This window comes from Nelumbo nucifera, chromosome 2 (assembly GCF_055504915.1).
Source record: "Nelumbo nucifera cultivar China Antique chromosome 2, China Antique-T2T, whole genome shotgun sequence".
Taxonomy (NCBI): Eukaryota; Viridiplantae; Streptophyta; class Magnoliopsida; order Proteales; family Nelumbonaceae; genus Nelumbo; species Nelumbo nucifera.
The window spans coordinates 26297713-26318355 of record NC_142650.1 but is presented as its reverse complement, the minus strand read 5'-3'; the positions used below and the strand labels follow the sequence as shown (position 1 = coordinate 26318355).

The following is a 20643-nucleotide window of genomic DNA, read 5'->3' as shown; positions in this document are numbered from 1 at the left end:
ATCATAAAAGTGGTAATTAATCAAATTCTAATCATCTAAGTTAAAAGTTCTTCCGGTATCATACCTTTCCGGCATTTTTTCCTTAGAATGGTTTCAACAAAGTTACTATTCCAAGATGCCAATTGGCTGGTTGGCAAGGTCCCCTGCTTCTTGCAGCAGAGACTTGGGATTAAATTCCCACAGTACCAGGATTGCGGGAGTTATGGGTTTGGGGATGGACTACTACCCCAGCTGTATAGGCCCATGGATTAAAAAAAGATACTGTACATGAGATTCATATACACTAATGTATCAAGGAGGGAGAGCCTTGTACCAGGAGAGGCTGTTGAAAGTAAATAGCCAAACGTTTCAAATCCGGATCTGCTCCTCACATTGCATCTCAGCCACGCATTGGAAACATCTGCTGTATTTTGTGTTGTTATTCATGGGGAGATATTTCCAATACATGGTGGGATGGGGCTGTGAGGTCAATGTGAGGTGTGCTCTGTGAGGAGTAAATCCTAATTCAAACGTTTCCCCCTTTTCTTTAGCACGGGGCTATTGCTAGAGAATCACATGGAAATGGGCTTTTTGAAGTATGTGTTTGGTAATGATCCAGGCACTACAATTTAACGCATGTAATGGGCTTCGACTAAATGGGCTACACCATGTAAACAGCCCGAGAAATCATATCTCCATAGAGAGCTGTAGTTATGCAACCTTGTACCAACTCCAAATAAATTCCCCAAAAGACAGTCCAAACACTGATGGTATTGACATATCCAATTCCACCCATGTTAGAATCATAAACTCAACCATTTCAACGGGTAAGTTTCCTTCTTTTTGTTTTATCTGTTGTACCGTAATTAACCTTTCTTTTTCTTCTAATATGAACTAACCTGACTGTTATTACTTAAATTTCTTTTGTTATAGGTGATGACTGTATTGCTATTAATTCCGGCTCCTCCTATATCAACATCAGTTATGTCAACTGTGGACCGGGTCATGGGATAAGGTTTGTGTAACCCCGTTATGGTTCAATGGTTGCTTGAAAGAGTGATTTAGTAGTTTTGTCAAGTGTAGGAAATGCTGTTTTCGATTGCCGACTAAATGGGTCTCAAGACTCTCAGGAGTCAAGAGCTAACCACTTTTCCCATGTTTCAGGAGTCTGAAACAAAGGATCATATAGATTGGTAGGCCTGACAGGGAAGATTAACTAGTCCATTTCTTTGGTGGAGCCTATTGAGATGTGGGTATAATTTGGCCCACAGACTATAAATAAGGACTGAGAGATGGGGATCCGAGAGCCTTGATCCCTATTATGCCTCAAAGTTTCCCACTTATATTATTAATATCTTTATAGTTTTGCTACCCCCACCCAAAAAAAATCCAATCCGACAGTACCCAAATAACAACTTGCTCAGTATCATCACTTATATATATACACACACACACAGAGATCAAAATCACTTATTGTGGCAACATTTGACAAGTCTTTCTGCACAGTCTTTTGGAATTTGGTAAGATCAGAAGACTGAAAAACTAAAAAATAGAAAAACCAGAAGATGTGTCCATGGAAAGACCGAAAACGACAACTATATTTCAAAAAGCCCAATAGACCGAACCACTTAAAATGGTCATTATCGTCTAGGCTCTGGAAAATCTTTCTAAAAGGACTTGCCAAACGGCACCTATATTTTTTGAAAGCCTAGAAACCAGCTAGCTTGCATTATTACCTATTTTTAATAGGGTAATTGAAAATATATAGCAACAAACTACCTTCTCCTTCTATTAATTTGTAGTATAGGAAGCTTGGGAGAATTAGGATCTTATGCCACTGTGGAAGAAATACATGTGCAATACTGCAATTTCTTTGGAACAGAGACTGGAGCAAGGATCAAGACATGGCAGGTAATGGAGCTCTCATGGTAGAATTAATATGATCATTAAGCAAGCACTTACATTTACATGATCCTTTCACGTTTGCTCCTGCAACTCTTGTCCAGGGGGGATCTGGGTATGCTAGGAGGATCTTCTTCTTTGAAATCACAGTCACAGAAGTGGATATCCCTATCATCATTGATCAGTATTACTGCCCCAGCGGGAATTGCCCAAATAAAGTAAGAAGGCTGAACTAAATTAATCAACACAGTGGCTTTATTTTCTGAATATTAATGTAATTAACAAACTAGCTAGATTGACGATATTGAATGTGTTTGCTTGTTTGACTTGGAATGATGATGAAGACCTCAGCAGTTGAAGTGAGTGATGTGACTTACAATGGAATTCGTGGGTCTTCAACCAAGGAAGATGTTATCAGTCTTTGTTGCAGCGAGACTGTTGCTTGCAGAAACATTGTAATGAACTTCGTTAACCTAACATCAACAGCTCCAGGAAAAGAAGCTCGCTCCTACTGCTTAAATGCTCATGGAAGATCTATACATACAAATCCTCCTGTACATTGCCTAGTAAGTAACTATGCTATTGCTTAATCTGTTTCTAGAGGGGAATGCCAAAGAGAGTTTTGGGTTTGGCTTGGTTTAGATTTGGCAATTTCTGCCTTCCTTTTTATGCGTCCTTTATCATGTCCGCAATCAAATATTTGAAATTCTCTCTCTTTGATTTTCTCTTCTCTGCTCTTCTCCAAATTAGCAAGGAATTTCACAAAATTTGTTAAGAATTTCCCTTCAACTTTTTGTTTCTCTCTTATTTTATATCAAACCAAACAGCCTTAAGTTTTTTTTTTCTTTTTTCTTTACTCAAAAAGTGTTGTATATGCAGCCAACAAAGAGGAGATGGTGATTCTCGTGGGGTAGGAATTAAAGTTTTATACCTTGGACACCATGATTTCAGAGTTGAAACTGATGGATTAAGCATGGATGTTAGTTTATCTCTTTAAACCCAGGTAAAATCATGGGTGCAGGTACAAAGACCTATTTTTGGTGTAAACAGGGTTCCACATGGTTGAATTGGGAATTGAAGTCATAGATGGATGTCATGTACCAAGAAGCTTGATGTTTTTAAAGTTCAGCTTGAACAGAAATTGAGGGAACAGGATAAATGGTTTTATATTAGTCAATTAGTCAAGTTCAATGAGGTATACTATTCTAGAAGTATAATGGACCAGTTGGACATGGGAGTACTTACAGTTAGAGCCTAAACTGTCTAGGTGTAAACAGGCTCTGTTTCTTGCCTCCAGTCCTATATCATCTCCTCCATTTTCTCCCTGTTCTCAATACATCTTTTACTGTTAAAAGGTCTAAAATTCATTATCGGCATGCCCACAAGAGAGAGTAGGGCCATAGGATGTGGAGTGCATGAAAAGACACAAAACTGTAGTGCACTAGAATACAATCCACAATCTCTTGTAAAGGTCCCTACCCTAGGAACTCTCCCCAATACAAAGCATCCTCCTTACACTACCACTAGCAAGACTGACTGCTAGAGCATCCACCAAACTAGGAATCCAAGTGACTGTTCACCGTCTGATATAATAATATAACGTCCAGGCCAGCAGGCCCTTTCATAAACAGTATTCATCAAGAGTACCAAAGTGACTCACAATGTATATTAGTAACATTCCACCTCCACCCTAGCAAATTCCAAGGCAAACACCAATACAAGTGCCAGCTGAAAAGTGGCCAAAACCTCTTATGATCAAATTATTGGAGCCTACTGTCTGTGAGAAGACTAATACAGTCTCTCCCATCCCAAGGAAACACAAGTCAAGTTTGAACCCAATCACCCCTGGAGGAAAAAAGAAAACAGATAGGGTGGTAGGGATGCTGGTGTCTATTTATCTGAAAAAATTGAGTCATGTCCAGTTAAGGGTGACCCAGTTCAATCCATTTATAATTGAACAAAAATACGGATCCACGTATCTATTAGTAAAATCAGTTTGAATGTTACCTATTCACTAAATAGTCAAAGATTGAAGTATTAAAGATGAAGGAACCTAAAATGTTTTGATCTTTTAGTTTAACTTATTAATAGAATCCAACATCTGGAATCAACCAGAATTTGATCTGAATCTAATCTAAAATCTAATGGATAAGATTTTCTTAAAATTTGGTTTCAGGTGAATCTTTTTTTTTTTTTTTGATCAATAACAATAGCTTTATTAAGAAACAAAGCCAAGAAAGGAATAGGGAGAGATAAGCTCTCTTAGCTCTCCCATAAAGGTACAAGCCGAAAAACAAGAAAATTAGCAATTATAGTTGAGCCCAAAATTAGGCTCCAGGTATATCTGATTTGATCCATGCAACTTATTGCCCTATAGGGTGGTGATTCAAAGACCTGATTTGTCTATGCATCTAGGGCCATGCAACAATCTGCTATCTCCTATGATATCCACAGAAAAATCCCTAAACTCATCTCTGGTCAAGGCTCAAGATACAACAAGCAACCTTTGTAGTAAACTTTACAGCCTTCTCTGGAGTATCAGTGAAAATCCTAAAACTCTGGTCCTCCTAGGTGCTCCTTAATATGCTGCCTGTGAACATCTCTACATTATATTCCCTTCCCTGGTAGGTTGGTAGGTATAGGATGTTGGGCTAAAACATACTTAGAAAATCAATAATGGGTTGCCAGAATAGGATGCTGGTAGGTATAGGTTGCAAATTCAATATTTTGCAGCAGTATTGGATAAGAAAAATAACCATTTATTTTTGAACTGGCCAATTCATAGGTTGTCTCTTTGTAGGCTTACAACATCAGCTATAGCATTGTTGTTCTAATTTCCAAGTTTCCTGGATTCTTCTAATTTTGAACCACCAGAGAGAAATGCTTTGGAGAAACTTAAAATAATAGAAAACCATGGTAAATTTAGGACAACCGGTATGGATAGGCATGTCTCTGGCATTTCCAGCTTCCAGGAAGAAGATTTTGTCTTGATGGATGTGGATGTGGTCAGACTATTCCACACAAGAAAAAGGAAAACAAAAAAACCAGAAATAATCTGTAGAAAAATACGATTAGAATATTCATCAGAATTTTATCATCTTAACACTCAATTTCTCCAACAATAAGCAAAGCCCAACAGAATTAGGTACATTGTGTGAACATGAAATAGATAGAAAGAGAGAGAGATACAAAGATACCTGTGAATCAAATGTTGCTGATGTGCGACTGAGAGAGAGACCGCAATAGAGAGAGATTTACCTGCCAAATGTGACTGTGTGCGAGAGATTATGAACTTAAAACTTCTATTTAAATCAACTTAGACAAAGAACTGAGATTATGAACTCTATCAAGGGTAAATAGATTTGATTCTCATCATTTTTTATTAGAAAATGGAATGAGTGAATAGTACACTAAAAAAATTGGTGAACAATTTAGTAAGAATCAGCAAGTATACTGAGATAACCCAAGAACCAAGTGTCAATCACAAATCTATAAAATGAAAAGAATAACGAAGCGTTAGAAATTAAAATATCAACTGTCAGATAAGAACCAATATGAAACAGAGAGATATAATAAAAGTTGGGGTAGGTTAAGTCAATAAAATCATGTCATATTGTTTACTGCTGGATCTGGATCTGGATAAAAACTAATATCAAGTCGGTATATCACTACTTGAGAGAATGAATCCTCAAGACATCTTCGTGATTGATCGATTGTAGAAAAAAAACACCACCAGATTACAGAAAAAAATAATAAAAGTTCCAAAAAATTTACGGTGCCTTAGTTTGATAAAAACAGTTTGATTCTTCTATTTCCCCCTTTTCTTGGGGTCTTGAGCCCTAAAATTTTGAAGTATCATTCATGGATACATGAATTTGAAAATTCTAGAAATCTAACCTCAAGTCTCTATTGGCAAACTACTAGCGTTCAACACAAATAGGATTTTATTTGTATCCATGCCCGATGAAAATGAAAACCTAACTTTTTCATTTAGAAGGAACAATATAAGGAAAAAAAAAAAAAAGCAATGTCAAATTACCGACGGAAAAGTTTTTCTTAACCTGGAATGGGAATAACCTGAGATAGATCAAAAGTTGAGGAAAGTTTATCATATACGGATGAAGGTTTTTTCCAGATATTGATTATAGTATCAAGAGGGAAGGTGGATGATAGTGAGATAGAGAACTAATTATTAGGTGCTCTGTACTCCACTAACAGACTTGCTCCTAATATCTTTCAAATGTTGAAGCTTGACCTCTTTACAACTCTGGCACTAAGGTTAGAACACAGCCGGTATTCATACTCAAACAAAAAGCAACAAAGCAAAACGAAGCATGCTCATGCTTACCAAGAAAAAGGCGGAAATCATTAGGGTGAAAACTGTGATTAGCTCTTTTCCATATGCAATTATTGAGTCACTATCAAACCAAATAAAAAATTCTGAGTTGGAGAATTACCTTCGTCTCTACGAGTGAAACATGATTGGGGCAGCCAAAACCCATGCTGTTGACACTACTGTTGCCGATTGTGCTGTCCGGTGGATAGCACAGAGAAACCGATAAAAAACACTTGATCGGGTTAGGTCAATCGCAGAGAGAGAGAGGTGTTAACCTTGCTCAGATGCCGTCTGTTAACACCGGCGTCGCAAAGTACTGCCAGGAGAGAAGTTGGCGGAGCTCCAATTGAAAGAGGGAGAGAAATAGAGAGGGCGGGAAGAGAGTGATAGAGACTATAGAGAAGGCGGGGAAGTGAAAAAAGGGGAAGAGGAAGAGGAAGAGCGTACTTTCTTCCGGCAATATTTTATAGCGGCAGTTATAATTGACTGCCGCTGCAACTATTATTTTTAGCCGCAGCCCCTTATTACTATCCGCTAAGCATTCCTACATACTGTTATAAAGCTTAAGCTATCTACAAAGCGATGAATTGTAATTACAGATTGCTTCATGAAATAGATATTGCAAAATAAATTATTTGAAGAAGTACGGATTTGTCCAATGCAGATTTATGATTTTCACTGCAGATTTATAAACATTCAAAAGGTGAACAATTAACACTTTATGCACCCACGCTCGTCCATGAATTGGCATTAATTCTAAGCTGGCACATACCCCTTTGAACCTATAAATTCTAATCCTTGGGCTAAACTGTCATTTTCCAAAAATTATGACTCTTGACCCACACAAGTGCAAAATTAAAATGCAAATAAAAAAAGAAAAAAAAACTCCTGACCCACATGAGTATAAAACTTTGCAAGTATAAAATTTGTTAAGTCAATGGTTGCATTGCCATTGGTATGTAGATTTAAACTTATTGCAGATGTTGGTCCAAAAATGCATTCACTAAGGCCAAGTATGAAATTGAATGAAAAGGACCTGTTAGACAAAAAGGAGGGTCCAAGGGGAAATGGTTGAGCTCAAGCCCAAGATGGTGGCCCAAAAAATGCATTCATTAAGGCCAAGTATGAAATTGAATGGAAAGGACCTGTTAGACAAAAAAGAGGGTCCAGGGGAAAATGGTTGTTATTGTAAGTCAATAGTTGCATTGCCATTTACAATAACAACCACCAATTTAAGGGATATTCTTTGGTATGTAAATTTAAACTTATTGCAGATGTTGGTCCAAAAAATGCATTCATTAAGGCCAAGTATGAAATTGAATGGAAATGACCTGTTAGACAAAAAAGAGGGTCCACGGGGGAAATGGTTGAGCTCAAGCCCAAGATGGTGTAGGGGTGGGATCCATTGTAAATGGGCATTAGTTCCATGCCACATTGGTATCCTTAAGCATCCCACTAAATTAAATGTAAGAATTGAATATTGATGTAAGGCTCACTATATGTAAATTAGAGAGATTTTCTCTTTGATCACATTAAATTAGAGTGCTTCTTCCAAATCAAGAGATTCTCTAAAAAAAAAAAAAATCAGCTTAGTGGGGGCCATTTAAAAGGCTATAATTACTCCAAAATTAATTGAGGAAAATCATGGCTGGATAAATTACTTTTATGTGTGAGATCCAACTAAAAAAAGGCAAAAACTAAAGACACCCAATTATCTCACATTAGCATAATAGGAAGAAAATAACAAAATATTATAAAGTTGGCAATGAGAAAAATTTTCTCTCAAATCATGCCAAATTTGAGGGTTCACTCAAAGGATTTATTCAAGTGAAACCCAATTGAATGGCAACCACACATTAAGTGATGGGTCCATAGAAAAGGGAACATGGTTAGCTAATGGATATAAGAAGGACTAGCCTAATCGGATTAGGGGAAATCCTTATATGTGTGGGATCAACCCTTTGCCAAGTGGCCTCTTTAGCAAGGCCCACCAATCAATGTTGATCGGATTAACTCAATTTTGGTGGAAAGGATCATGTTTAGAATTGGACAGGGCATCTCAAGTTAATCTTGTGGGCCCCCTCTAAATTAAATAAAAATGAAAGGAAGTCACCATGTCAAAGGATTGGCTTTCCTTCCAAATACGATTTTAAATGCATTTGAATGGAGTTGGGCGAACTTATAAAAGGGGGAATGGGATGAGAGGGGCTGACCCCTTGGAAGAGGAGAGCATGTTCTTTTACAAAAAAAAAAAAAAAAGAAAGAAGATAAAAAAAATAGAGAAGGAAAGGAGATGAGTCTAGCTCCCACGTTGCTATTAAAGTTTCAAGTTAAATGTTGTTAGCCACGTGTGTAAGGTTTTAAATTTCGATACGGGATTCGCATGAAAATCGGACGTTTCGCCTTTTTTCGTGCATATTGGGGGTGTATCGATAGCGTATCGACAAAAAAACATACAGTTAAAAACTAAAAAAAATGGGAAAACAAGTTTCTTTTCCCCGAAATAAGCCTTCTTTCACCCCCCCCCCCCCCCCCAAATGACTCTAAAACTCCAAACTCTATTTCTAGAGTGTTAGATTTGCAAAAGTTTGCAAGAAACAATTGTGAATCGTTATTTTTTTTAAAGATTTTTCAAATTAAAAATGGCAAAAATAGGTAAATGTTTTCAATTTTTTATAATATCTTGTGATTCCTTTTTTTTTCTTGAATGTTTAAATTTATGTTGATCTACATTTCTTACTTTCAAAATCACAATTGTTTTGTGTTATCAATAGATTTATGGAAATTTCATGAAGATATTTGGGGAAAATATAAATTAACAAAAAATTTGAAAATGTAATTATTTCTCTGCCTATAAAGACTAAATATGTTTTAGATCTATGTGTTTATCTATCATATCCATAGAGCAATTTAAATTTATCCTTTAATATTTTTTTTTATTTTTTTATATTTTTAGAATTAAAAAATAAACAATAATTAATTATATTCTATCGTTTGATCACAACAATTGAATATATTATAATTCTATGCATATTCACAGACCAATTGAAATTTCTTCTTTAATAATTATTTTTTTTATTTTTATATTTTAGAGTTAAAAAATAATTAATTAATTATATTTTATCATTTGATCACAATGATTGAATCTATTATAATTCTATGGATGATCTATCATATCCACAAAGAAATTGAAATTTCTTCTTTAATAACTATTTTTTTGAATATATTATATAATATTTATTTATTTTTATAATTTTTTGAAATGAATAATAAATAATAATTATTTAAATAATAAATAATTATTAATTATATTTTCACATAGAAGTTGTGACAATGCATGTTTTGTGGTTGGATAGGAGAGTTGGGTTTTTCTCATCCCATAAAACATTAAAACTTAAGAATTATAATTTATAAAATATAGTTAAGCATAGGATTTTAATGAAATTATAATTAGCTACAATATATTTCTTCATAAAACCATTAAAATGTATTAGTTTAATGTATATACACCTCACTGAGGTCTTATATTTAGTGTTTTTGATGAATTTTTATGATTTATTAAAGTATTTAAAGTGTTTCCAACCGTATCTATGTGTATCTTAATTTTCTCCGATACACATGCATATCCAAGGTGTATCCCGATACGTCTCTTAAAACTGCCTTTCTAATACACTTAGCATTTATGATACTTTGAACCTTGGCCATGTGCATGTCAAGAGGCATGCTCAACTGAAAATCATTCTCTCCATCTTCGGTTCTCTATTCAGCTTCCCCCCTTCGGCTCCTCAATTCTACTCCATTGGCTCCATTTCTTTTGACAAGAAAAAGGAAGGGATGGCTACATCTAAATCAAGGAAGGAAGAACCAAAACTTCATCTCTTGAACCACTGAAGATTTAAAGCTAGTACAACTCCATGCTACATTAGTTTGGGGATTTCGATCTTCAAATTCTCACAAACAAAAGCCGTCTGTCAATTTACTACAAAAATCAAAATCTTTTGTCAAATTCTTTCAGCCAAGGAAACTTCCATCAAGTTGCCACATCCAAAAGAAAAAAAAAATCTCTTACAAGTAAAGGTATTCCATTCTTATTCTAATAGTTGATTGATCGTGAGAAAAATTTTGTCAGTTGTTGTTTGTTTCTCATAATCATGAGTTATTGCAGTGACTTCGGATTTTGTCCAAGACAAGAGAATTAGAGGGTGTTCTTCAACAAAAAGAAGAAAAAAAACATTTCTCAACAAAAAAAAAATCTCTTTGGATTTGTCTTCATTATTCCTTGTGCTCCAAATTTAGCATGAAATTTGTGTCGACAGTGGAAACCTCTAGCTTCTACGTTTCGATCTATGGTATTTACTTACATGAAATTTGAGGCAAGGTAGTTTCCTTGCCATTTCCTCAGAAAATGGCCCAACCAAATAGGAAATTCAAACCTCTACCAAAAAAATAAGGAAGTTCAAACTGTTAGGGTCAAAACACCAACACACCACCACCATGTCGATATTTTGTTCTCTTGGCTTTGAATATTGCATCTTTCTAGAGGGAAATGCTTAAGATAAATTAGTATTGGTGTTTATGTTTTGTACTTCAACATTTTTTAGGGCCCATTTGATTCACATCTAGAATCAGAATCGGAATGATCTATTCGTATAGTCTGTTTGGTTCAGACAGGGATGGGGATTAGAATAAGCAGAAATGGGATTTCAGTCCCAAAGGAGGGGCAGAGAATGACCATTCCCTTATATGGGGGAATACTATTCCAGTAGGAATGGAAATGGGATTTTGGTTCCACTCAACCAAATAGTTGGAATCGAAATATCCCGTTCCAATTCTGATTTCAGATTCCTATTCCTGCAAACCAAATGGGGCCTTAATGTTTTGGTGCCATTTGCAAAAGTATTGTAAGATAAGATGGTCATTCCCGCTCAATTTACTTGGTTTCTTTGTATGTATAATAGTTAGAGGTGCTCATGGTTTAGTTAATCAATCATAGGCTATTTTTTGAAACCAATACTATCGGTTTTTATAATTCGCTGAATCACTATCACCTATTTAAAACTGGTTGACTGGTTTCGATAGGTTCACTTTTTCAAAAACCAAATCATTCCTTTGGTTTTTGAAAAATACTGAATTGAAGCTGAATCGATCAATTTGATTAACTGCATATCTTGATTCAATTTTCTTGATTCGATTCATTTTTTGGTTTTTTATGACCACCCTTAAAAGCAGTTGAACCTGACCTTGCTGTCTACTTCAGTAGTTTATTTGCTTCATTTCCGTGTCTAATCGGAAGGAGTGCAACTCGAATTGGCCCAAATTAACATATTACACTGCTCCAAACTTGGGCCTTCGGGACAGGCTCATTCAAAATTTGACAAAATCCCAACCCGAACCCACCCAAATTGTATTTGTCTATTCTTGTTATCTGGTCTTTTTGGATGTACCATGAGCATTATGACAATGAAGACTTTAAAAAATTCAAAGGAAACTGAATGCAATCAAACATGGGCGGCTCTCACCTAGTTTTAGTTCTGAATGATCAATATCCGAGCAGTTCCAGATTTTCTCCTAAGGCTTAGTTTGGAACGAGTACAAATACAAATATGTACTGTGCAAATACATATAAAATACAAGATTTTGCACAGTACATATTTGTATTTGTACTCCTTCCAAACTAAGCCTAAGTGTTGTTTTGTATATCTGCCTACTTTGAGTGAGAAGAAGGGCTTGTAATGAGCTCTTCATTCATTTAGGTTTGGGGGGCTGGAGGTCTTAGTGTGCATTAAAAAATTTCTCAGTTAATAAATGGATAAGTTTGTCAATTTATATCGAAAATTTGGCTTTTATACATTTGGGACATAGAATTAGGGAATTTGATTCACCTGATCTGGCAGAAAGATATAAGGGTAAGTTTATTTTTGGCTGATTTAAGTGCAGTGGATTTTTAGGAATTAAGAAGCGATATCCATGATTATGAGGCCATTAAAAAGTGAGAATAAAAGATAAGACATGCACTAATCTAGACATAAATACCATACCAAAAATAACAAGCTTCGCATAATCAATAGATCCTACAAGTTCAAAGCCTGCTATGCTATATTGCTATATATACATGACATGGGAAACAGGTTTCATTGTGACAGTTTTATTCGTTTTACAGCTTAAATGGTAATCTCTTTTATTCCTAGCTACTACTATTATTTTTTTGCTACCAACTACTATGATAATCAGATTTATTGTCATGATTTTGGTTGCAGGAGTTCTTCACTACTCTTTTGATCACCTTGTGTGCAATTTTGCCTGTATTGAGTAGTAGATTAGCTGCTGGAGCATCAAATTCATTTGATGTGGTAAATTATGGAGCCGTTGGAGATGGCAGAACTGATGATTCCAAAGTAATTAACCCTATCTATTTACACTCAGTACAATTTTAGCATGTGTGTGTGGTATAAAAGGAATGGTGTATGTTTAGCAAATACCCCCGCTAAGATACTTAGGCTGAGTTTGGAAGGAGTACAAGTGCAAATATGTAGAGTGCAAAACCTTATATTTTGTATGTATTTATGCTGTATATATTTGCATTTGTACTCCTTCCAAACTGAGCCTTAGGAGCTATTCTACTATGTTTTTTATTTTTCTTTTTGAAAATAGGCATTTTACTATGTGAATTGTTTTCCTTGTTTCCGATTTCAAAAACAAATCAAAACCATCTGCTTTGAAAATAGTTTGTTTCTCAAAGCAAAAACACAAAAAAAATGTTATCGGTTGTCTATGTGGTTTTGTTTTCAAAACTGAAACCAAAAACATGTTCTTAAATTTCTAGTTTCAAAAATTTATTTTCATCTGGTTTTTTAAGACCATGCATTTCTATATATAGATCATATAATTTTTATACTACAAAGTTTGTTTTTGTTTCATTGACCATTATTTTGATGGCTCCAAAAAACATATATTGCTTTTTGAAACAAAACCAACTTGTTTTTCCCTTTGAAAAAAAGTCAGAATTCAATAAACATGTTTTTTTTTTTTTTTGCTACTGATGTGGTAATTTCATAATTAAGCAATGAAAACAAAATAACATTTATGTTGTAGATTGAACACCCCTACCAAATACAGAGATGGTGCATGGCAGTCAGTTCAAGGGTGGAATTGATCGTATGTTTTTCAATCAATCAGTTTCAGGCAAGGTTTTTGAACCGCTGTTGATCCGGACGGTCGGACCATTTGGCCCGAGAACCGTTCAGGCAAGTGGTTCCGTTTTATCCCAAATTCGGTTTTTAGTAAAAAACCGTTGAAAAAGTCAACAATCCATTAACCTGGGCGGTCAAACCATTAACCTATCGATCAATTCAATGATTTTTGACTGTTTTTTATTTTTAATTATTTTTTACTTTTTTAATTTATTTATCAAAATAGGTCGTCCGTTCGAACTGGTGGCTAGAATGGTTCTATTTTCAGGTCGTTTTTTAAAACGTTGGTTTCAAGGGTAAAGTTAATCCGGCCATCAATTAGTCCCTAAACCTTTTACATAGATAAGAATAATGTTGGCTGAGTGAATAACTAGGTGACACAACCAGTCAAACGGTCAAACAATTGGTGTGCATGGTTATCAGGGCATAGATTAGACATTAATTAATTCTTATTTTTTATATTTTTATTAAATTTTGTCAGTGATAATAATAGTTTTCATATATATATATATATGTTTTTTAATTTGTTTAATATGATGAATATGTAGTATAAGAGATATTCAATTTTCTTCAAACATTTTGTAATGTACTATTATTATTATTATTATTTTTTTATATAAATTTATGATGCTATAGATTGACCCATCTAACCTACAATTGAACCACTGACCTGCCACCAAGCCGAGGAAAAGTAGTTCGATTTTCAGGTTATTTTTTAAACAAGGGGCAAGCGTTTACAAATAGATAGGACTGTATTCCAATTTATCATCCCCTTTGTTAAATATGAAAACACCTTTTATAGGTGGGCCCTCAATTATTTTAAGATTGATACAATGGTCCTCCCAAATAGGGTTTGTAAATGGTATCCGTTTCTCTGAATTTGAATTTGTATCTCATCTGATCATGGACCAAATTAAGGAAGAGAGTTGCATCATGTTGGTATCCGGCACTAAAACTTGTCAAACTCAGATTCCCGATCTCACAAGTCCAATCTGTTTATAATTGGATCAAAATATGGACCCCGCCCACAGCAATGTAGTCCCATAATATTCAAATGTTTATACCTATGCCTACATATAAAATAATATTCATCTATATCAATAAAGTTGGTTTGAGTTTATAATTCTACCAAAGAGACATATTTCTGATAGAAGTTATTTTTATGTCATGTATTTTAATTTAATCTTAAGACTTACCCCTGTAAGTGCATTTATCCATGTTCTTTTATTTTTCATGTAAATAAGGAAATGATCATTTTATCCATAAAAATCCATTATTAAAAAGGACATTTTTGTTTTGCTCAGCTGTTGCTAATTTTCCCCCTTGGTGGGAAAATTATTTACCCACCTAGGAGCAGGAAAATAAACTTTCCCTGATCCCCACATAAATCTGAAAAAAGAACAAGGGGTTCTTGGTCAATGGGAACCAAAATCCCATTAACCAACTTTCCTCCTCTCAAAATCTGAAAAAAGTACACCCCCTAAGTGGTATTCAATTTCCAAATCTGATGGATAAGATTCACTACAAATATTAATGGCTCGAATTTAGATTGAGATTTATCTGATTCATCAATTGAATCCATTTGCAACTATATTTCTTTTTCTTTTCATCCAATAAAAATTAAACCTAATATTTTCTGGTATCGTGAGCAATTGGGAAGGCTTTCTTGAATGCATGGGAAGCGGCATGTGGAGATGCTTCTGGTTCCCCCACCCTCATCATACCAGCCATGAAGACGTTCTTGTTGCATCCGGTGGAGTTCATTGGTCCCTGCAAGTCCAATAATGTTTATGTTCAGGTAAACCTACTGATCAAATTGCTAGTGTTTCATCATATTAGTGAGGTTCCCTTTGATTAATCTGGACTTCTTAGATCCTTTCCATGGCTTCAATGGAAAGTTCTTTTCATAAGTTAATTAATCAAAAAGAAAAAAAGGGTTGACCTACAGACTACAGACTACTGACCTAGTTCTAACTTTATCTGGGTTAACTCACAATGTTATCTTTCTTGAATTTTATTTTATTTCTACTTACCTGACAACTTCCAATTCACCTTCACTAGGGTGAGATTACATCTCCGCCCCACAACGCCGCACAGCATAACCTCGCCGTGAATTGGGAACATCTCCACTAGATGATGACATTATCAGTTCTAGTACCACCATCGGGGATGTTCCCAACACATGGCGACATGGCGAGAATGTGCTGTGAAGCGTTGTGGGGCGGAGTGAATTCCACTAGGGTGCACTATTTGCAGTTTTCATCGAATGTTTGTTTAACCAGAGGGTCAAACAAACTAAAATCATTTGGACAGATTTTTGTGATCCAATCAATCATTTTTTTTTTTAAGATAAATGGAATATTACGAACTGATCAGCCTCTCATCTGACTAGGATTCCTTTGCCAACAAACAGCCATTAACACATGAGAATTTCAATTAGAAAAATGCATGTAAATAACCACTTATATTAATCAAGAACATATTGTAAGTAGAAAAATCTCTTTCACCCAAACCGCCACAACGCAACGCTGTTGTACAAAACACGGATCCACAGATGTTAAAAAATTTTTCAAGTGCTCATTGAATTATGCATGTACCATCATTTTTCTAGTAGATGGAAATTATATTTACACAGTGGTGAAAGCAGGTTCTAGGGAACATAATCTCACCCAGTGACAAATCAGCTTGGAGTGACTCCACAATGGGTAAATGGCTTTCCTTCGCGCATGTAAATGGTCTCACCATCAATGGACCAGGATATATCGATGGCCAGGGTTCTACCTGGTGGAAACAATCATGCGAAAACAACGAGTTATATGTATGTAAAATATTTTCATTTTCATTTTCATATCCATTTTTTTCCTTCTTAGTTCTTCATCTTCGTTTTAATTAACTTATCTGGGTAACTGTATTTTTCAGGCAACGAAATGCCAACGACCAACGGTAAGTGCAAATTCTTTTAATTCCTCCTTTCCTTTAGCAGAGGGCCAGAGGGCTATTGTCTGAACACCAAACAGGTCTTCTGAAGTGCCTATATATAAGTGTGTGTTTGGTGATGGTTCAGGCACTACTCTTTAACCAATGTAACGGGCTTCGAGTAGATGGGCTGCATCACGTCAACAGCGCGAAGAATCATATCTCTATACACAGCTGCAATGATGTAACTTTGAACCAACTCAAAGTAACTGCCCCAAAAGACAGTCCAAACACAGACGGTGTTGACATATCCAATTCCACCTATGTTAGAGTCATGAACTCTGACTTTGAAACGGGTAAGTTAATTCCTTCTTTTTCATTTCCATTTGGTTATGTTGAAGCATGGATAACCAGATCGACTGTTTTATTTTTCTTTTCTGCCATAGGTGATGACTGTATTGCTATTAATTCTGGCTCCTCCTTCATCAACATCACTTATGTCAACTGTGGACCTGGTCATGGGATAAGGTTTGTGCAACCCCATTTTGGTTCAGTAGTTCCTGGAAAGATCAGTAGTTTGGTAGTGTGGGGAGCTTGGGAAACAGTAAAATATGCTAAACAGTAAACCTGTTATTCTGTAGTGTGGGGAGCTTGGGAGTATCAGGATCTTATGCCACTGTGGAAGAAGTACATGTGGAGCACTGCAATTTCTTTGGAACTCAGGCTGGAGCAAGGATCAAGACATGGCAGGTAATGGAGCTCTCATGGTAGAATTAATATGATCATCTAGCTGCAGTTATAATTCATGGTCGTTTAATTAATGTTTGCTTCTGAAACTGTCGTCTGTCCAGGGGGGATCTGGGTATGCCAAGAGGATCTCCTTCAATGCAATCACAGTCAAAGAAGTGGATCACCCTATTATCATTGATCAATATTACTGCCCTCATGATAAGTGCGAAAATACAGTAAGAAGGATGAACTATGTTTACACAGTGGTTCTTTTTTTTTTTTTGTCTGAAACATGCATGTAGCTAACTAAATGATGATCTTGGGATGACAATGAAGACCTCAGCAGTTGAAGTGAGTGACGTGACTTACAGTGGAATTATTGGATCTTCAACCAGCGAAGATGTTATCAGTCTTCGATGCAGCGAGAGTGTTGCTTGCACAAACATTGTGATGAACTACGTTAACATAACAACAACAGCTCCAGGAAAAGAAGCTCGCTCTTACTGCTTAAATGCTCATGGAAGTTCCAAAAATACAAATCCTCCTGTATCTTGCCTATAGTAATTATGCCCGTGGTTATCCTGGTTCGATCAAGAAGAGATGTACTACATTAAGAGTTTAGCTAGGCATGGATGTAATTTCTGTGTTGAATAATGCATGTAGTCCTTTAGCAGGCTTTCCTCTGCCGTTGTTAATTAGAAGTCTATATCATCCCTGTTTTGGGTTCTTTATCATGTATTTTAAATCAGTGTTTTAAAAGTCGTGAGAGGCATATGCATGGGACGTGCACCCAAAATGACTTGACGCGTATGCCAGAGGCGCTAGCTGACACCTCTGAGGTATGTCTCATACGCTTTCTTCATGAGGCGTGTTAGAGAGAGGCATATGCATGGGACGTGCACCCAAAATGACCTGAGGCGTATGCCAGAGGCGCTAGCTGGCACCTCTGAGGTATATGTCTTATAAGCTTTCTTCATGAGGCGTGTTAGAGAGAGGCATATGCATGGGACGTGCACCCAAAATGACCTGAGGCGTATGTCAGAGGCGCTAGCTGACACCTCTGAGGTATATGTCTCATAAGCTTTCTTCATGAGGCGTGTTAGAGAGAGGCATATGCATGAGACGTGCACCCAAAATGACCTGAGGCGTATGCCAGAGGCGCTAGCTGACACCTCTGAGGTGTATGTCTCATACGCTTTCTTCATGAGGCGTGATAGAGACGACGTATGTCTCCTGCACCTCATGCACACCTCATATAAAAAGATAGAAAAAAAAAGAAAAAAAGGAAAGGAAAAGAAAAGAAAGGGAAGGAAAGGAAAAGAAAAAGAAAAGAAAAGGAAGGGAAAGAAAAAGAAAGAGAAAAAAAAAAAGAGAAAAAGAAAGAAAAGAAAAGATAAGGGAAAAAAAAGTAGTCTGCCCTTAGCTCCCAGCTCTGCTCCAACGAGTCGCTCACTCGCCTCTGTTTTGACAGGATGACCCCACCTTTCAACTAGTGCTATGCACATTTATTCTTCTTAATTAATATAAAAGATTTTTATTAAAAATAAAGAAAAAATGAAGCCCCCCTTCTTCCTCCTGACCCTCCTCCTCTTAAAGAGGCTCACTCCTCCTTATGTCCATGAGGTGTATGCCTCTTACATTCTGAACTACGCCTCATATCATGCCTTCGCTATTTTAAAACATTGTTTTAAACCACTCAAGAAAATTTACAATTATTGATCTCTTTGATTTTCTCTCTATACTAATGTTTTCTTCTCCAAATTAACATCCTATTACAAAAAAAAAAAAAGCGCATTCAACCCATGGTCATTAAACTGTGCTATGAGCTTAAATGATACATATAATATTTAAGAGTAATAGTGAATCATCCCATTAATTTCCTCTAACGTTTTCATATGCTTGTATGACCAAAATTTTTCAATACATATCTATCAAGGCTTAAATTCCATCCATTGTTGGGATTCAAGTGTGAGTGTATGAAATGGTGATCGAGAATTCCACACTGGAAAAAGAATATGCAAGATACTTGTATACAAAGATTTGCCAACTCGTGTATTCAAGCTCTTCGATTTTGACAACTCCCCTCAATGCACAACAGTGGCATGCAGTTGAAAATTCAACTGGACACAAATCACCTAATGGCTTAAGCTTTTGGATTAATGGTTGTGTCTAACTCTTGTGTATAAGTACTATATGCCTGTGCATAAACACCCCAGTTTTGATGACTCCTCTTGATGCACAATATCTAGTCCTTACCTTTCTTACTAAGCATTAAGTAATTTGTCTATCAACTAGGCCAATACGAAGGCCATGTTTGGGAGTGCTTATGTGAAAACTAAGGGCTTAGTGAATGTGTTTTTTCGAATAAGTACTTATTTGCATTTGACACTCAAGTTTTTCAAGTGCTTATTTTAAAAAGTAAGCACTTATTTCATATTGGGTGTTTGGTGGTCTTTTTCTCCAATAAGCACTTATTTATTCAAAAAGTCGACTTTAACCCTCATTTTGGCTTGTTATGTTTTTCTTTCCTTTGGTTCCACCAAACTTTCTAAAATGACCAAATTACCCCTTGGGATAAGATTGATGTGTTATCCACTTATTAATGACTATTTTTCCTTGCAAAAAATAAATTTTCCAAAATGACCCCTCGGGTTAGAAATGATGTGCCTATTCACTTATTAATAATTTTTCTTGTCAACTAATAAAATTTCCAAAATGACCAAACTACCCCTGGGTTATAAATGGAGTGCATATTCACATATTAATGGTTTTTTCTTGCCAACAAATAAACTTTCCAAAATGACCAAACTACCTCTCAGGTTTGGTATCGTATTGATATCGGACCTCACCGGCACAAGATACATCACGACTGGACACATATCCTGCTAGTCGTGCATATTAGTCCGATACATTATCGCGTCGGATCATATCATATAGTATCGGGCGATACAGTCCGATACGCACCAATATGACAACGTACAACACCTTCGTCTAACAACAATGAACTTGCGTCTCTGGCGTTATTCAAACCAAAGAACTGAAATCACCCAATGATCAACAGCATATACCTTTTCAACCACCAAGCCACTTTCAAATTCTTGATAATAAATGAAATACATTAACCTTATAAACATTAAAGTCTACATGCAATCCAAATAAACAATATATACTAATATTAATATTCAACAACTCCAACTATAAATTAAAAAGAATAATTTTCAAAATTAGTATTTTATGAACCAATGGAATAAATAATTTATCAAATCTACATATATACAAAAAAAAAGATTTTTAATTTCAAGAAATTTATATAAATAAAAATATTAAAAATAGAATAATTATTTTAATACTTAAAATTTATAAATTTTCACATTATATTATATTCAAATCTTTAGAAATTATTAATTAATATTTTAATTTTCATTAAATAACAATGTATTTATTATTTACAAGGATAAAAATATTATTTACAAAATATTTGTGAATATAGCATAAATTGAATTGGTAAATTCCACTAATCTAATTATATATTAAATATTATTTATATTAAATATTATATATATATATATCAAAATATATTTAAAATATTAT

The 20643-nt window shown here is 35.4% G+C and overlaps 2 protein-coding genes across 2 annotated transcripts; both read left to right on the top strand.

The window, feature by feature from the left end:
• The first annotated feature begins 577 nt into the window (after nucleotides 1-577).
• LOC104595463 (putative polygalacturonase At3g15720) lies at nucleotides 578-1911 on the top strand. Its single transcript, XM_010256182.3, has 3 exons — nucleotides 578-806; nucleotides 913-994; nucleotides 1782-1911. Exons 1-3 carry the CDS (start codon nucleotides 578-580, stop codon nucleotides 1909-1911), a joined length of 441 nt encoding a protein of 146 aa, XP_010254484.2.
• Nucleotides 1912-2216: 305 nt separating this feature from the next.
• LOC104595462 (putative polygalacturonase At3g15720) lies at nucleotides 2217-17820 on the top strand. Its single transcript, XM_088897809.1, has 10 exons — nucleotides 2217-2447; nucleotides 12475-12612; nucleotides 15068-15205; nucleotides 16055-16225; nucleotides 16327-16350; nucleotides 16472-16679; nucleotides 16770-16851; nucleotides 16965-17073; nucleotides 17175-17288; nucleotides 17389-17820. Exons 1-10 carry the CDS (start codon nucleotides 2217-2219, stop codon nucleotides 17611-17613), a joined length of 1440 nt encoding a protein of 479 aa, XP_088753935.1. The 3' UTR covers nucleotides 17614-17820.
• The last annotated feature ends 2823 nt before the right edge of the window (nucleotides 17821-20643 follow it).